At 37.5% G+C, this 14,510-nt stretch overlaps 1 protein-coding gene across 2 annotated transcripts in view; it reads left to right on the top strand.

Annotated features, from left to right (window-relative positions):
• pdia5 (protein disulfide isomerase family A, member 5) overlaps positions 1-14,510 on the top strand; it is a 58,794-nt gene that overhangs the window by 2,837 nt on the left and 41,447 nt on the right. The window contains exons 1-3 of one of the 2 annotated variants that reach the window (XM_055032190.1): positions 5,058-5,286; positions 7,724-7,853; positions 11,279-11,366. In XM_055032190.1, the coding sequence (XP_054888165.1) occupies positions 7,724-7,853; positions 11,279-11,366 (218 nt within the window). In that variant the 5' untranslated portion in view covers positions 5,058-5,286. Of the gene's footprint in view, positions 1-5,057; positions 5,287-7,723; positions 7,854-11,278; positions 11,367-14,510 lie in introns of those variants that run through there. The other variant, XM_055032189.1, reaches the window with a different exon arrangement.

The following is a 14,510-nucleotide window of genomic DNA, read 5'->3' as shown; positions in this document are numbered from 1 at the left end:
AGGTATGGATGGGTATTAACCGTATTGATAGGAAAGCTCAAACGGCTGCAAATCATTAAACTATAGGCGGATATCTCAAGAGAAAAGGTAATTCTATAGAACTGTAGGGCATAGGATGTACATTTCATTTTTTTGTCACTGAAAGCAGTGGGCAACCACTTCACCGTGAACGTGTAGCTCACCTGTTGCTCACCTGTTGCCGTAGTCTTTCGCTTTTTAAATGTCCCGATAAACGCGTGATTGCAGAAACAGATGCAGGCGTGCTTTTTGACAAAGGATCTCTACTGTTGGGAAAGACACTGCTCAGCAAAACAGAAGTGGCTTAGCCGGTTTGAAGGCGAACAGATCAACAGCTGTTGGGGCATTCAAAATTCACTTCTCGCTGAGAGGTAAGGAAGATACTTGAGAAGCATTAAGGTGATTTGCGTCGAAGCTACAGATGGAGAACGGTTATCTTCTGTTCACATGGCATCGCGTTTTGCTTTTTATTGCAGAGCATGCAGCACACCTTACATAGCAGATAAGACTCGGAAAGGAACAGTTCACTCAGATCAAGGAGGACATTTCAGCAAACAAAAAGCATCAGTTTTGTGATGCCAGATGACATTTGTCGTTGTGTCTCACTGGGTCTGGTTGTTGCACTTCACTGTAATCTGCTTAAAAACCAGATGGCAGAGATTCATTCACTTTGTTTTGTTTTTTCTTTTTTATCATGTAACTTTGGAAAAAAAAAAAAGAACAAGTCAAAATGTTTGGAGAGCAATGTAACAACTCTTGATGTAATTCATCGACGGGGAAAAAAAATGAAATTTGGAACTTAAATTATGGTGTTGATATAATACGAGAAATTCGTCTTTCAACTTTATTTCTCTTTAACTGAAAATGTTGCACATACATAACATATCCATGATGAGTTTTTTTTTTTTTAATCTAATCTGGATTAATTGGAAGACAAAAACAGACCAGTGACCTTTTTTCTCTTTCTTTTTTGTCACACCACGTGAAATGGATCGACATTTATGGTTTTGAGAAATGAAATGGTGAGTCAGCCTTTTCCAGCTCCAAAACAACATGTTGACGTTTCTCTGTGCGGATTAAGGATTTGACGTGTTCCTGGAAAATTGTCGCTTACGTCATGACAAATGTCTCTTTTGAGATGTTTAAACGGCCAGATGGCCTAACTTCCTCTCTGACCCCTAAAGGGTGGGGCATCTCTGAGTTCTTTGAGAGATAGCAAGTTTTGATTTGGAAAACCAAATTAAATTATAGTCTCTTAAAAAAACAAGTATTCTCACCTCTTGGATCAATACTTTGCAGAACTGCCTTTTCTTCTAGTTGAGGCTGTAGGTCTACCAGATTTACTAAAACTTTTATTATTCTTTATTACCTAATGGCTCAAAGGGAGTCAGATTGCATACATAACATACTTAAATGTACATTTTCAAGTCGGGCTTCTTATTCTCAATTGAATCAGTCAAGATGTTGACTGTATATTTTGACATCAATTTCTCCATTTTAGTTCTCACTGTGTGCTTATGGTGACTGTTTAGCAGAGAGACGAACATTCGCACAAGTCTTACGTCTTATGTGGCTTCTCGAAGTTCATCTTCCCATTGACTCTGGCTTGCTAAAGAAAAGATGGCGGTGATGGTGTGCTCAAGGTTACGAGGAGCGTTTGATTTCCGTCACTCCTGCCGCCTTGTTTGCAGAGCAGAACGTTCAGTTTGAGTCTTATCTGACCAGAGCAACCTGTTTCTCATGTTTGATGTGCTCCTAGATGGCCTATGGGAAATTAAAACAGATTTTATTGCTTTTTTTTTTTTTTTTCAAGAAATTAAAGCCAGATTTGTGGCATGCTCATTTAACAGGTATTATAGTAAGACTTTTTTTCTCTTAAATGTTTCCTTTGTATAACCCAAGTACATCAAAAAGTTGACTAAATTGACTCTTCAGAAACCAAATATACTTTCAGTTGCCTTCTTGATCAGGTAATAAACTGCAAGTAAAGCCTGGTGACCCGCCAGGCTTATAATACACTGGGTCAAACCTTGCATATGATGATATATTTAATGTTTGAACTATTAAAATAGGCAGTTATTTGTGTTTTTAGAGGGGATCTGAAGTATTCTTCACTGGCCGTTCATTGTATCATGCCCACTGTACTTAATTTCATTGTATGCTTAGACTATTTTCATAATGTGCATTACAAGTACCAGTAAAGTTCATTATTAGAGAACCATTTGCCTATCTTTCCTTGACTTATTTTGCTTTCAACAAGTAGAAACAGACCCCTAGTGAAACAGTGAAACCCTCAATATTATATTTCCTTTTCGATGGAACGCCTCAGAGCTGGAGCTCTTACAGTATTAGATGTGAGATGGTGAACGACGATCCATCCGATATTTGACTGACTGGATGATTTTAATGGAGAAGCTTTGGAAATGAGCCACTAATCCACCTCTAAAAATAATGTAATAAAAAGGCTTACCGGGCTCGAAGTTTTCGATTATGTTGTCATTGATTAAAAACAATATATAAAAAATGTCCGAGGTGGCTGTTCTCGGCTTGTATAAATCAAGCTGCATATTGTTCTGGCCAGTGCGCTCCCCGATGCATTCATTTCAGCTTTGAATTAATTCGTTTCTGCCGCCGTATGCATGAACTGCTTGGAGATAAAGCCTTAGATGAAATCATGAGCATTGCAGTAATTCTGCCTCTGAATTGGCCTGTCACTTATTATGTATAATAGAGAAACTGTCAGCCCCGTGTTTTAGTTTTTATTTTTATTTTTGTACATCTGTCACTGAAAGATGACACACCATTGGTTGATGGAAGGCATTTTATCACAGCCGTCAGCAACCGCCGCCTTGACGACGACAACCGTTCTTCGGTACCTCCGTGTTCGGAGGAGGCGCCGGCACTCTGAATATTTCATGCTACAATGTTTAGAGTTGTTCCACATTAATGGAACAAGACACTTCAGCAGCAGGCTGTTTCTCTCTCTGCAGCCTTGATGTGTTGAAAGAGCATTTGAACATGTCAGACTAAGTAATTCATAATGAATATGTGAGGATAAAAAAAAAAGGCTACTTGGGCTAGCATAATTCTAATTAGTGTTGATTGTTACATTTCTGTTTGAATGGCTTCATCAAAATGTGGTTTCCTAAGAATCAAAGACCCAGGCCTGGAGTTAAAAGGTTTAAAAATGTTTTCTGTGTTGAATTTGAGCCTTAATGGACGAAAGAGGCAGATTTATGCATGGAGGGGTTTTAGTCATTTATAATGAATTCTGATAACCACCTTCATAATACTTAGGCTCTTTAGATAGAAACACAGTGTATTTCTCTGATTACACATATTTGAAGTGCATCTTCTCTGGTTCTTGTCAAATTCAGGAATAACTCCTTATTAAGTCTGGTAGAGGCTGTGGTGGGTGTGGGAGGGAGAAAGTTATCACATTTCCTTCACATGCTGGATTAGATTCTCTGCAGCGTAAATTCAGACCCACAAAACACAGCGAAAAATGATAAAATTAGCCTATCCGTAAACGATAACGGTTAATTAAACGACAAAACCTGTTTTTAATGTTTAATGTTTTTAAAAGTTTGTCACCAGAAAAAATGCTAATTTCAACACCAAATTAGTTATTGTTTATAAATCTTAAGTTTTTTTGAAATATTGCTTGTCTGCTTAGACACAAGAAATTTCCAATTGATATTTTTTGCGAAAGGAAGAATCTGATGTTTACTTCGTGGAATTTGGTTACCAGAACCGCACTCGTCGCTGAGCAACAGCTTAACAACAAATATTGTTATTGTTTAAAAAACAAAACAAAAAAAAAACAACATCTTTGTGAGCTCTTGAGATACCATTTGTCATGCAACTTAACAAAAAGTGTGCAATTTGGCAAATTTTGAAGAAAAGTGAATATGTGTTTTTTTTTTGTCATTTAATTTGTAAAGACATTATAAAACAGACATTCAACAAATAAAAATCAGATTTATACTTCGTGGCAGTTCGTTACAAAAACGTTAATCTCTTAACATCAATTTAATAACTAATATTATTGTATATGAAACATAAACTCTTCTAAAATACTGCTTATCTGTTTAGAGACAAAAAATTTACAGTAGGTAAATTTAGCAAAAGTAGAAATCAGATATTTACTTCGAGGAACTTGATTCCCAGAAAACGCAATCGTCTCTTGGCAACAGATTAACCACAAATATTGTTATTGTTCAAAAAATCATGAGATTTCTTCTGCTCTTTTTAAACACTACTTGTCCTAGACTACTTACTACTTAACAAGAAATGTGCAGGTGGTGAATTTTTTAGAAAAGTGAAAATGTGGTGTGTTTTTTTTTTTTCATTTGTGGTAAATATATTATGAAACAGACATTCAGCACCTGCTGTAAAAATCAGAGTTATGCTTTGTGGCAGTTTGTTACGAGAAAAAAAAAACCCTCATCTCTTAACCCCAAGTTAATCAGTGTTTATAAAACAAAGTTATTTTGAAATAATACTTACCTGCTTAGAGACAAGAAATTTACTAGTTGATAAATTTTGCAAAAGTAGAAATCAGATGTTTACTTTGTGGCCCTTGGTTACCAGAAGACATGCTCATCTCTTCGCAACAGATTAATCACAAATATTGTTACTGTTCAAAAAAGAAAAAAAAACTTGGTCAGCTCTTTTGAGATAATACTTCTCTTCTACTACTTAACAATAATCTCTTAAAATCAGACTATTTTAAGAAAGTGGCATCCTGAAAAAGTCTATTTCAAACAGGAACAATTTTGAAGAACATTTGTGTTTGTGGTGCCATGAATGCTGCTCCACGCAGTCACAGCCATAGTTAGTATTTCAAAAGAGCAGAAGAAATCTTGTGGTTTTTGAACAATAACAATATTTGTGGCTAATCTGTCGCTAAGAGACAAATGTAACCAAGGGCCACGAAAGAAACATCTGATTTTTCTACTTTAGCAAAATTTAACAATCTGTAAATTTCTTGTGTCGAAACAGATAAGCAGTATTTTAGAAGAGCTTACATTTTGTATATAATAATATTACTTATTAATTTGGTGTTAAGAGATTAATGTTTTTTGTAACGAAGTATAATCCAGACATCAACTGAACATTTGATTATTGGCACTTGGATTCTTTCTAGAAGCAGTCAAGATCCAAACGGAAGTACAAGAAAGTGCAAAAGCACAACATTGCATAATGTGTCCCCTTTAAGAGTTAAGGAACAATTGTGTTCCTGAGTGTGAATCAAGTCAAAATGAGGTAAGCTTATTTCCTGTGGGATTTGGGTGTTCCTCTTCTCTTCTCATCTCATTCTAATCTTGCTCCTGTTGCCACTGACTGATAACCACAGACTGCTCTCCTCTGAAACATGTCCCCACGCCAGCCGCTAATGAGACGACACTTTGCCAAGCGCTCCCCTCTTGGGTCCCATACAGACACCGAAACATCTTATGTTTACCTTGTTGGCACGGATACTTAATCACTTGCACACAGGTGACAAAAACACCACACCTGAGCACAAATTATATTTAGTAAGACTAACGGCGAGTCTTTCGAGTTGCCATATGGCTGGATGCAGCGGTTGGCACTTTCTAGTCGCTCAACCAAGCTGTAGTTACAAAGATCCTTTTTTTGTTTTTTAAATAAACATGACGTCTATGTGAGTTTCCTACAAGAACTAACGTAGAGTGAAGAAATGCTAACTTTTAATAAGCACGGATAGCCTTCCATTACTCTTTCATTTTGTTTTAAACCCACAGATTCGCTTTTGTTTTCTGCATTTTTCCTCCCCGAGGCCCATAGATTTGTGCTAATTTTAAAATTGTACTTTGATGTAAATTTCTGCCACTCTTTTAAGATTCACGACACTCGCACCTCGGAGGGGGGAATCTCGTTAGAAATTAAAGTAGAAAACGAGGCTGACAGGTGCTTGTTTTCATTCCGGGTGAGATCACTCATCAGGCCGCTGGATCGCTAAGCGCGCAGACAGTGTTCGGTGTCTAATTTAGTCCTCCGTAGGCAGAAACGGAGCGCTTTTTATTGAATGGTGATGGCGCGCAGAGGATTAGAATGCAAAGAAATAGCTTTGTGTGGCTGGAGCGTAATCAGTCTTCTTTTCTTTAGTCACCTTTGATTAAAGTCCAAGCCACACGGTTTGGGTTTTGTTTACCACATTAGAAGTTTCACACTGTGTGCTCAACGACAGTAATTGTGGAGGCGCAGGCCCTGCCTGTTGCACGTTTTGAAGTCAGTTTGTTTTCAGTACTGTCGGCTTGAAGATGTCACTTATGTTCTTCAGATATAAATGTTGTGTAAAATGTGAATTAAGTTATCGCTCCTCATAACAACAAATTACGTTAACATACTTTGCATTTGGAAGTATTAATATTTTTTTTATTTCAGCATATACATAATTTTTATACATATATATTCAAAGAAATGAATAATTTTCAAGTATTATCAATATATATAATTAAAGGGGCAGTTGACATGACGTTCTCGGTGAACGTCACTAACAAACGGACTGCAGACACAAAGGAAAAGTATTTACATTTCTGTATTAGGGCTAGAATTGATTAGAAAAAAAACTTAGGTCATCATAAAGAAATACATTTCTACCAAAAATTATATTTGCAGAAAAAAAATTGGATATTCTCTGAGTAAGCGCTTATATATTTACAATATTAAACTAGGGCATTCTTACTACTTAAACCTTAAGGATGTCAATTTTTTGGTCGCAAATGTACGGTGGTCCTGAAGTGCAAAGCGCTACTGCAAATTGAAAGCACAATTACAAATAACAAAAGCGTTACAACATGAACGAAAACACAACATCAATGAAAACACAACATTAACAAAAATACAACATTAAGAAAAACACGACGACATTAAGAAATGTAGTGTTTTTGTTCATGTTGTAGTGCTTTTGTTATTTGTAATTGTGCTTTCAATTTGCTGTAGCGCTTTGCACTTCAGGGCCACCGTACAAATGTCTGACTTTTATAATGTCAAAGAACTTCTTAAAAGTTTTTTTTTTCTTTCTCTGATGGAACTTTGTCTTACAAATTTCTGAATTTACCATGTCAGGGAATGTCCTTGTTTTAATATCCTAAATATCTGCCTTTATTCCTGGGAAGTTTTTTTTCTCCCTCAGTTTTATGGTTTTTCGACATCAAAGAAAAGAGTTTTTTTTGGAAGAAATTCATGCATGTTCTTATTTGTTTTTTCTTTGCAATTATTTTTTTGAAGCCATGGTTACCATGAGAAAACACTTTTTTAATGTCATAAATGAGCGGTTTCTGTGCGCTTTTCTCAGTGAAAGCAGATCCTCACCTGAAATCTGAGATTTCCAAAAAGCAGCAGACAAACCACATCTTCTTTACTGTGATATGTTTGAACTTCCTCTCATAGCTCGATCAAACACAGACATAGTTCCGCTTGTAGAAAGTACACTTTACTTTTCAAGTACTTTCTAACATCTAATGGAAAATTCCTACTTGTCGAAGGGTGTCGCCACTTCCCTAAGAAATATGAATTCGGGCATCGATTCCTGTCTGACTGAATGCTCAAAATGTTGACGTTGTGTTCAAGCGTAGGAGGAAATAGTAAAAATTGTACCTTTTCGGGTTCTGGACATTTTTCCTTCAGCGAGAATAACATTTAACAACCAGTTGTGTGTTTGTGTGTGCTTCCGCAGATGCTGATGCTGTCGTCGTCGCTGGCAGCTGTGAAGGTGTCTCCTCTCATAGAGAAGGTCGGTGACCACAAAGACTTCAAGAAGCTGCTCAGGACAAGAACCAATGTCCTGGTGCTCTACACTAAGACAGGTCAGAAACAACAGCTGCCCACTCTGAATCCTTAAGTTTGTTCGGCTGACAGGTTTTCCAGTGCAGCTACTCGATCAATGGATGCAGTCTGACATCTTTCATTGGTTTGGGTTCAACGCGTGTTTACAACCATAACCATGCGACATGCCTTCACATCAGCAAGGTCTGGGAGAACATATCAATTTCTATACAGTAAACAGACAAAATTATTTATTTGAACAGATTCTCTTTCTGGCAGCTGATGGGGGTTTTCATTTTTCTCTCTGAGATTTTCTGCATTAATAGTAATTACTGGTGCAGACATGGTTGGGTTACCTAGCGAGACTGAGCAACTGAACAGCAACTGTATCTGCTCATAACTCTCTTTATGAATCGTGATGCTGCTGGATTTGGCCTCAGATTTCCATACTTTCTGATCTGCATTTGATTTAAAAGTTGACCTCATTACTTAAATAATTGGGAATTGATGGACTGGTCAGACTCTGGCATTTACTCCACAGTGCCGTAAATAGACTTTTATTCAGCAGCCAAATCGGAAGCAATAAATTGGATGCTAACTTTATTATCATGTGGTCGTAGGGGATTTATTCTTCTGAAGCAAGAGCAAAAAAACTGTTTAAAATGTAATTTAATGAACTGGGAGGTTAAATCAACTTTTATGTTTTCATGGGAAATCAGTGGGCAGCAGTCATCTTCAAAAGATCTGGCTATGGCTGACAGCACAGTTGTACCTTAAAAAAGTTTTAATGACGAAATTTAAAGTACGATGGCCCTGCTGTGAAAAACTACCAGCCTGACCAGATTTCCACAGGCTTTTGCCTCTGATCAAGTTAAGATTTTCAGTTATCAGGACAAGAAGCAGCTAGTTCTTAACTTAAAGTCTCAGTGACGTTACAGAGTCGTGGGCATTATTTCACTGCAAGTCCTCATCCCAACTATGATGAGATCAGCACACGTAAAGACTAAGATTGCCACTAGTTAAAAAAAAAAAAGAAAAAGATTGCGACTTTAACATATTTTCTGAATTACAAAAGTTGACGAGTTTCGAAATCCAAAACTGAAAATTACTTGTTTGCCAGAAAATTACAGAGCTGTTTCTTGCAATTTTCAAACTGAAAAAAATCCACTTTTTTTCCCCAAGAAAAATTCAGATTAATTAAAAAAAGTTTGGAAGGTTTCTTACACAAATTTCCAGTTTTTTATTGGAGAAATGGTTTTGTTTTTTCCAGAAAATCTTTTAATTAATTCCAAGATTTCTAAGATGTTTTGTGGAAATTGATTCATTTTAATTTTTCTATCTACACCAGCCCCAATTCACCATTGTAAGCTAGTAGTTATTCTTAGCTAATCCAAAAATGTGTGGCAACTGTTCCCTTCAAAAATAAAAAAAGATCCTTATTTAATTATATTATTAAATATCAACTTTTTTTCTTATTACATGCTACAAATACAAACACAAAATGCAGAGAATTTCCCATCCTTCTATCTCTGGCATGATAAATAAAATCAAAAGAATCCATTATCATGTGAGTTATAAAAGAAAAGGTGTGGACAATATTTAACTGCAATGAAACAAAAATAGAGCTAATTTGAAATCCTCATCAGTTAAACTTCTGGAAAAAGTGAGTTTGTTTCTTAAAAATACAATAGAAACCATAATGTGTTAATGTTCTGTTTTATGAGTTGAAATTTGAGTCGTTGAGTTTATTATCATCTATGAAATGAAATTATAACATAAGTAATATTCATTCCCATCAGCTGCATGAGGTCTGCTGATTAACAGAATTTGTGCGCTAATTAACAGAATATGGGACTAAACGTTTCCTCAGACGTTAAGTCTATGGTAAACGTAGCTCAGTGGCTAATTTCACAGAGTACATTTGGCAGGTTTAAGAACATTTTTAAGTGGCTTTATTGCTTTTATGTCTGCTCATAATTAATCCCTGGGTTTCGCCTCCTCAGCTGTACATTATACATTGTGCAAAATTTCAGTTCATCGTCAGCCAACTTGAAATCTGCTCAAACTTTAGATGCTTTACCCTCTGGAAACCTAAACGTGCTTTCACCAAAGATGGCAGCAGCATGACGAGAAAGGATGGGATGAAGTTGGTCATTGTTACAAAAGTGAAAATATGCAGGTGATATAAGTAATATGAGGCTGAAGAGAGAAAGTACCACACCCACACTGTTCACCTGGAGCGAAGGATTAACAAGCATTATCAATATTATTATTGTCATTTCTTTAATGTTTGATCATTGACTTGATCATTGCAAGAATTCGTTGTTTTGGTGTTCGCTTTGAAATATTTCCCGAATTCATGCATGGATTACAATGAAAACAATCATTCAAGAGTATGTGTGGTAACTTCCAAAAGTCTTCACACCCTTTGAATTTTTCATATTCTGTTAGTTCACAATCACAAAAAGTGTTTTATTGGAATTTTATGACAGACGAACAAAAACTAGTACATAACTTTGAACTTTACCTTTACTTGAAAAAGAGTAAATATACAACTCAAACATTAATGTCACATTGCTGCTCCGATTTTATTGTCCATTATAGTCGGGGTTTAAAGCCAGTCAGCATATCCAGACCTCTTGGACTCAACAGGGTCATAAACTGATAATGAATTCATTTGGTTTTGGTGTCATCTTTAAGGGTGCTGCCCTAATGAACGCTGATGGTGTCTCTGCATTTAAAAGCAGCCCAGATCTGGACCGTTCCAACAACACATTCGGTTCACACTCTAAACAAAACGCGCTGCTTTCAGTGGGAGGATAAAAATGATGAATTGCATTAAGGAGTGGAATATGTCTTTGCTTGCTTTGCTCAGAGGAATCCACTTTGCTTGCCATAACTGATAAAGGTCTGATAAAATGCAGTGCGTATTATATCTCTTTTTTTTCTATCACGGAAAGCAAAATGTACACCTTGGTTGTTGTTTTTTTTTAATTTTATCTCTGACATAGGAGACTTAGCAAGTCTCCAGCGGGCTGCTTTGATTGAGTTAATACAAAACATTCAGAACATCTGGTAATATACCTGCTGAGATGTATAGCTCCTAGAAACCTGCCTGTTTTTCATCCTCGTAACCCCAAAAAGTCGTCCCATTTCCACCCTTTTGTGCCCGAGCATAATCTTTCCGTCTTCCGCACATTGATGCTATTGTCCGGTGATGAAAGCAGACGTAATTCGAGCCGCTTGTGTTCGACCCGTCTCATGAATCCTCTTCCATCGTCGCTCCAACCCAAACCCAGTGAGCTCTTTCTTTCTCACCTTTGTGCTTCAGTGAAACGCCGATCCTCCCCCCGGCTGTAATCCAAGCCATAGTCTCTTTGTCCGAGTTGACGGCGTTATCTGCGTTTTGTCTGGAATGTAAAACTGTTTGGGTAATGAGGCTGATCATTTTATTCTCTGTCCACAGCTACATCGGGGGACTTCTATCTGAAACTGTTGTCTGACGTTGCCCAAACAGTGAAGGGCCAGGGGACCATTGCGTGGGTCAACTGTGGGTAAGTAATTGGATGATTGGACTAAATCTCTTTGTTTCTTTTTTCTTTCTTAATTCCATGCTCTTTTCACACGTTCACTCTCTTTGACCAACTCTTAAAAAGTAGTTTCTGTCATAATTCATAATTTACTGAGGGGTAAATGACTCTTCTCCACAGTTCCTATTGTAAAGGGCCAATCAGAAGGCCCACTTGACCTTAATAGAGCAGATGAAGCTCTGGGTCTAATGCAGTACTTGTTTTAATGCTTTTGATAAGTTTTTTTGTTAGCCATACACCATCTTAAAAAGAATTAAAACACAAATCATACCTAATGTTTCTCTAACATGGTCGCTGCCACACAAGCTACAGTACTTCAGCATTGTTTTTAAGATTTACAGAGTGTCTCCTATTTTCTGAAAATATATTGCTTTAAAGCAGCTTCTGTTGAAACGTGGGTGTGGGCATTAAACGTATCATTTATCATGACAAATTTCTTTTCGTGATAAGAATTGATTTATTGTTCTGATAAATTCCAGTTAGTGCCTAAAAGACACATAACAGTCTGTGCTGTTGGGATTTTCCACAGTTTGTTCAAAGAGAGCATCAATAAATATCAGTGAAATTTGTAAATATGATTGAATTTATTTACTGTGTGCTACTTAGGGATACGAATTGCACTTCTTTATATGACTGGTGTTTGAAAGAGACGTATTACAAATAATTTTTTTTGTTTATTCCAAGAGCGATACTTATTTTTGTGGCTGCATGCTAATGTGACTGTATGAACGCAGTCATACAATCACAGCCATATACTTGCCTAAAACAGAAATAACAAGTAGTTCTGACTTTTATTATCACAGTAGAACCACAAAATATCATCATAAAATTTGAACTCAATGTCACCCACCCTATGTGGATTGGTATCAGCCGATACCAAACATCAGATATCGGTATCGAAAGTGGAAAAAAAAACAAAAAAAACATGGATAGGTGTATTCCTGAATCTTTGCTGAGATAGATTAGATCTGCTTCAAGCGTAAGTATAGGCCGACCACTGATCTCCTGAAATGAGGGAAATCCGCATCAATAAATGGGCGCACCTCTAAAACCAACTAATTTCCTTTCATATGGTTCAGATGATTGAATTTTGAACAAAACCGAGCATCTCGGCTAGGATAAGATCCTTGTTTCAATGTTAGTTTTGATTTTCAGGTGTCATAAACCTGTTTCAAACCTCACAGTCGAAATCTAAAGTGCTAAACAAAGACGAGAATAGTTTCCTCTAAGCTACGTCTTACTTTGCTCCCCACTGATCTGACTTTTTGACGCTTTTCTTTTTTTATTGTTCTTCTTCTTTCTGCCCTTCTGATGCTCAGTTTCACCATCTTCTTTTTCATACCTGTCAACCCATCAACTGCATGAACTCTGCTTCTCAGCAGAGAGAACAGAATGTATAATAACACCAGAAACAACGAGGAAGGGAGTAAGTCCCCTTCGACACCTGGAGCTCATTCCAGCATTCACAATCTCTCTCAAGCTTGTCCGAAACCGAAGACGAGGCGGACGGCAGAAAGAGCCAAATTCAGAAATACTTTGAAGGACCTGTCAGAGGTGCCGGTGTCCGTGTTTCAGTGCAAAGGCGCTCTGTGATGCATGTCCATCTTTAGTGCATACTTTCTGCCTCGCTCTCTCTTCTTTACTCTTTTACCCTCTCCAACTTTAGAACATTAAACCGAGTGCTAATGCTAAGCAGAATTTTTTTCCGTCCCAGACACCCGCCGGGGGAGTTAAGAGTTAACCGGGTTTATCACTGTAGGACACGCAGACCCAATGCCAGGGCTCTCTAGCTGAGCATTGTACTAGTTGGCGTAATTCTCCATCATCTCAAACGGGCTGGCTCCGAATCAAAGCCCCAGCTGAGGGCTCATGGCGGACAGAGGGAGAAGGAGAGGAAAGAGCGTCTCGCAGCGTGAGAACTGCTGGCACTGCCAAGGAGGACGGCCACCGAGGCCAGAATGACACACTTTGAACAGATGACAGCGACCTGAGTGTTGGCCAACCGGGTTCCACCAGAGGGATGGATGATCTCACACAGGAAGGAAATGGAGGGCCGGGCTGCCCCTTTCCCATTCCTCTGGAATTTTGGAAGAGAGCAAAGAACACAGAAGGATATACGAGTTTTGGCTGTCGCGCTGGGAACAGTAGAGCGGAACAAAATGAAGATTTGGGATCCAAATGTAACTTTTTGAATACTGCTGGATGTCAAGCCTTCATAATGGGGACTTTTTGTTTTTGTAAATTTTGTCATTTCTTCCTTTCTGCATGCCATACAAGTGACCCAGAAATGCTAATTAGACGTCTTATCGTGTTATTACCAGCAAAAAAAATTTTCATTCAGGAAAGACCAAGAAATCATACGTCTTTCGCTTTTACCATTCTCTGAACTATTTCTGGTTTGAATTTACATTTTGACATTTCACTTCAAAAGCAATTCAAATGTCATTCCTGATCTTTGGTGACTCCAATAATATTTATATGAGTGATCTATTCATCTGTCTCGTTTCCCGTTCTCTCGCCCATCACTTTTTCAATCCATCAATCAATCAATTGAACATGTTACCAATCCTGACAGGAAACGAATTTGGAAAAATATTTAAAATCAGATTAGAAAGGCGGTTTTTCTAATGACACGTTGAGTATTTTCTTGATGAGTTCTGCTTTTATGAAGAAAAATTCATATTTTTATTAATAGCTTCAGGCACCCATCTACAAAGGTAGACAGATGCCTCCCTGTTTGATGTTTTTGTTTGTTTTCTGGACATGCTGTACTAAAATATGGATTTTACATCTGGGATTAATAAATTAAAAACACACACAAAACAGGGCAATAATCTTCTGCTTCCTCACCTTCACTCAGTCATCTCCACAAAATCGCTGACCAACATGTGATGCTGCCTAAACCAACGTTGGAAAATGCTTTACTCAGAGCAGAACAAAACAGAAATACCTTTTATTGTCCCACAATAGTGACTAACATCCATTAAAATGAGTCACCATTCCCAGGCTTCCTGCTCAGCTCAGTGTTTGACCACTGATGCATGGATTGCTGTTATTCCAGAGATGAATGGTAAATGACTGCACACATTCATTGGGCAACAAGTTGCT

Source organism: Poeciliopsis prolifica, unplaced genomic scaffold (assembly GCF_027474105.1).
Source record: "Poeciliopsis prolifica strain line A6 unplaced genomic scaffold, Auburn_PproV2 SCAFFOLD007, whole genome shotgun sequence".
Taxonomy (NCBI): domain Eukaryota; kingdom Metazoa; phylum Chordata; class Actinopteri; order Cyprinodontiformes; family Poeciliidae; genus Poeciliopsis; species Poeciliopsis prolifica.
This window is presented reverse-complemented; position numbering and strand designations above follow the sequence as displayed.